General features: G+C 43.6%; 1 protein-coding gene across 1 annotated transcript in view; it reads left to right on the top strand.

Annotated features, from left to right (window-relative positions):
* The window catches only part of SRP68 (signal recognition particle 68), a 41,069-nt gene that overhangs the window by 15,812 nt on the left and 22,027 nt on the right, over positions 1-3,230 (top strand). Inside the window, exons 4-7 of the mRNA XM_007959858.1 lie at positions 90-285; positions 888-970; positions 1,642-1,751; positions 2,181-2,263. Coding sequence (XP_007958049.1) covers positions 90-285; positions 888-970; positions 1,642-1,751; positions 2,181-2,263 — 472 coding nt within the window. The remainder of the gene's footprint in view (positions 1-89; positions 286-887; positions 971-1,641; positions 1,752-2,180; positions 2,264-3,230) is intronic.

Here is a 3,230-nt window from a genome sequence, read left to right on the forward strand (position 1 = left end):
CGGCTGAGGATCGCTGCTGCAGGATTGTGTGTGGGTTGGGTATTCCCGGCCGTCACTCAGCTCATCCGTTCTGCCCTCTGTTCATCTAGATACTTGCTTTTGGTTCTCATGGATGCTGAGAGAGCCTGGAGCTATGCCATGCAGCTCAAACAGGAAGCCAACACTGAGCCCCGAAAACGGTTTCACTTGCTGTCTCGCCTCCGCAAAGCTGTGAAGCATGCAGAGGAGTTGGAACGCTTGTGTGAGAGCCATCGGGTGGATGCCAAGACCAAGCTAGAGGCTCAGGCTAGTGTCTTAACCTCAAGCTTTGCTTCAGTGGAGATTAGAGAACAGGACGTAAAAAAACAACTAGGGAAACCACAGTTTAACAGAACTGTGTCTTATGTTGTAAATTGATAGGAGAAGGAAAAAACCAACTTCAGACCTTCCTCTTAAAAGGTGAAGTTGATGCCCCTTGTTTTTGAGTCTTTGATTTTTAATTACTGTAGCTTTTCAAGAAAGGCCATGCATCTTTTCAGATGTGGACGGGAAAACTTGCATCTTATACTTGGGGAAGTCCACAAAATCAGAATTTATTTTAGTGATTTCAAAAAAAAAAGATGGGTATTGCAAGTTTATGTTCAACTGTTGATTTTCAAGTTATAGTCAAGTAAGTAAAATGAAGAAAAGAAATTCTCTTTGTTTTAAAGTTCTCTCCTGGAAAGTAAACTTGAGTCACAACAAATTACCTGTGTATCACATTTTATTGGTTAACTTAGTTTGGTCTTTAACAGTCAACCTGGATGTGGCTACATTCTTGACAGCAGAGTTAGGAGCAAGTAGAAGAGAGCGAGCCCAGGGCTCGTCCTAATTCTAAAGCCGCTTCTCTCTTCTCCGTCACCTTATAGGCGTACACGGCGTACCTCGCAGGAATGCTGCGTTTTGAACATCAGGAATGGAAAGCTGCTATTGAAGCTTTTAACAAATGCAAGTAAGTGCCCCTGTCCACAGCTGTAACGAGTTTGATGATTGGTCATCAGATTCAAGCTGCAGAAAAGCTAATGGCTCATTTCTCTGAAAGTTCGGTTAATTACTTTTATTTATTTATCTTCCCCCAGAGTCATGTTGATTCTTCATCCTTAGGGCATGCTGTCTCAGGTCTCTAGTGCCACTATAACAGGAATCCCACTAGTGGTGGCACGTAAATTTATGTTTTCATATTTTTAGGAGGCTGGAAGTCCAGATTCAGGGTGCCGGCTCTAGGGGAGGGCGCTCCCTCTCTGTTGACTCTGGGGGAAGGTCCTTGTTCCTTGGTTCCTTGGTTCCTTCATGTGTGGCATCTGTCTTCCCATCTCTGCTTGCTCACTTGCTTGGTTAATCTCCTTATATCTCGAAAAGAAACTGATTTAAGACACACCCTCCTCTAATGCTGTCTCATTAATATAACCCAGAAAACCCATTCCCAAATGAGGTTATAACCACAGGTATAGAGGTTAGGATTTACAGTACATCTTTTGAGTGGGTTCTCAGGTCAAGCCATAATGCGTGCCAATTCTGGTAGTTGATGCAAGAGCTTCATAGGACTGTTTCAGCCGCTGTCCCTTGTGAGTACGTTTTTTAAAAACGAGGCTGTTGTGAAACTTGATGTTTCTTTACTCACAGAACCATCTACGAGAAGCTGGCCAGTGCGTTCACCGAAGAGCAGGCCGTGCTGTACAATCAGCGTGTGGAGGAGATTTCCCCCAACATCCGCTACTGTGCTTACAACATTGGTGAGCGGGGACCCAGGCTCCCACTCCACTGGGGCATTGGCCTGTGGCTTGGCACAAGCTGGCACAATTTATTTAACTTCCCTGTGCTTCCCTTGCATCTGCCCTTGGCAGGGGTTTGTAGTGACTAAGGGGTGACTGTCAAACACAGCCCTGCTCTGAGTTACAGTTGCCGTTGCTTTGCGTCCATCCCTCCCTGCCGTTATCTGTACTTCCCAGGAGCAGTCTCTCTGCTCTCCGGTCAAATTCCTTCTCAGTGAAAGGGCCTGTCTTCAGGACTAAATCATTTACACGCACTGTTGGAGGGGGACAAGCTCCATTAAGTCTCAGTTGAATGTTGTGGTTCTCGAGAGATCAGACTTTGAAGAGCGCTCGCTTGCTCTCTCGCTCTCTCTCTCTCTCTCTCTCTCTCTCTCTCTCTGTGTCTCTCAGGGGACCAGTCAGCCATCAATGAACTGATGCAGATGAGATTGAGATCTGGGGGTACTGAGGGTCTCCTGGCGGAAAAATTGGAGGTAATCTAGTGTTTCCTTTTTTGTGACAGTTCTTTTACTGTGTTTTGAAAATGTCCTGAGAGGTAGGTAATTCATAACCCTGTCATCCGGTGATAGTTGCTGTTAATAAATGCATTTATAACTATGTTTTTAACAAAATATTTTTTGTCACTTAATATTCTTAAGTATTCAACTTTTTGTACCTCATTACATTTGTTTTTCTAAGCAGTAATATAGGCTCATTTTAGAAAAAGTAGGAAGCACAGAAAATTGGTAGAAAAATCATGTGCTGGCCTGCCTTCTGGAGGTCTCACTGTCACTGATGGGATGAATATCTGGCAGACTTGTCTGTGGCTAGAATAAAGGCGTCTTTAAAGTATTTCAGGTTATGATGTTAAGTAACCTGGTTTGTGATTTTAGTATCACGTATTGTTTCCATTTCGGTAAATGTGTATTTCCACACCATTGTCTTCTGCGGCTGTGGAAGAGCCCTCTGTTGTACAGTCTGTTCTGTTTAACCATTTAAGTACTTCACTGTTGCTGATTGCTTCAGTGGTAAAGCGAGTTCCACGAGCATCCTGGTTCCCCATTCTTACTTACTTTCTTAGGGAAATTTCTGAAGTGGGGCCATATGTTTTGGAGATTTTTTCCACATGTTGACAAATGCCTTTAAGTAAGTTTCCACTCATTTACATCTTTACTGGGAGTACACAGAAGTACTTCCTCCTCACACCCTTGCCTGAACTTGACATGGCTCTTTTTACCCTTCCATTGTGCTTTTAGCACTTGAGTTTCCATAAGCTAAGATCCATGATGCAAAGGAAGCATTAAAGACGTTTGTGTACACCCTAGTCTATAATGGATAATGTGTTGGTTATAGAAAACAAAGGGGCAGTACATATGTATGTATGTGTGTATACGTAAGTGTGTGCAGAGGTACAGTGAACCTTTAGAGGGCCAGAACCCAGTGGGACTGCCTTTTTTTTTT

The sequence above is a fragment of the Orycteropus afer genome, unplaced genomic scaffold (genome assembly GCF_000298275.1).
Source record: "Orycteropus afer afer isolate SDZICR_OR568_19922 unplaced genomic scaffold, OryAfe1.0 scaffold00018, whole genome shotgun sequence".
NCBI classification, from domain to species: domain Eukaryota; kingdom Metazoa; phylum Chordata; class Mammalia; order Tubulidentata; family Orycteropodidae; genus Orycteropus; species Orycteropus afer.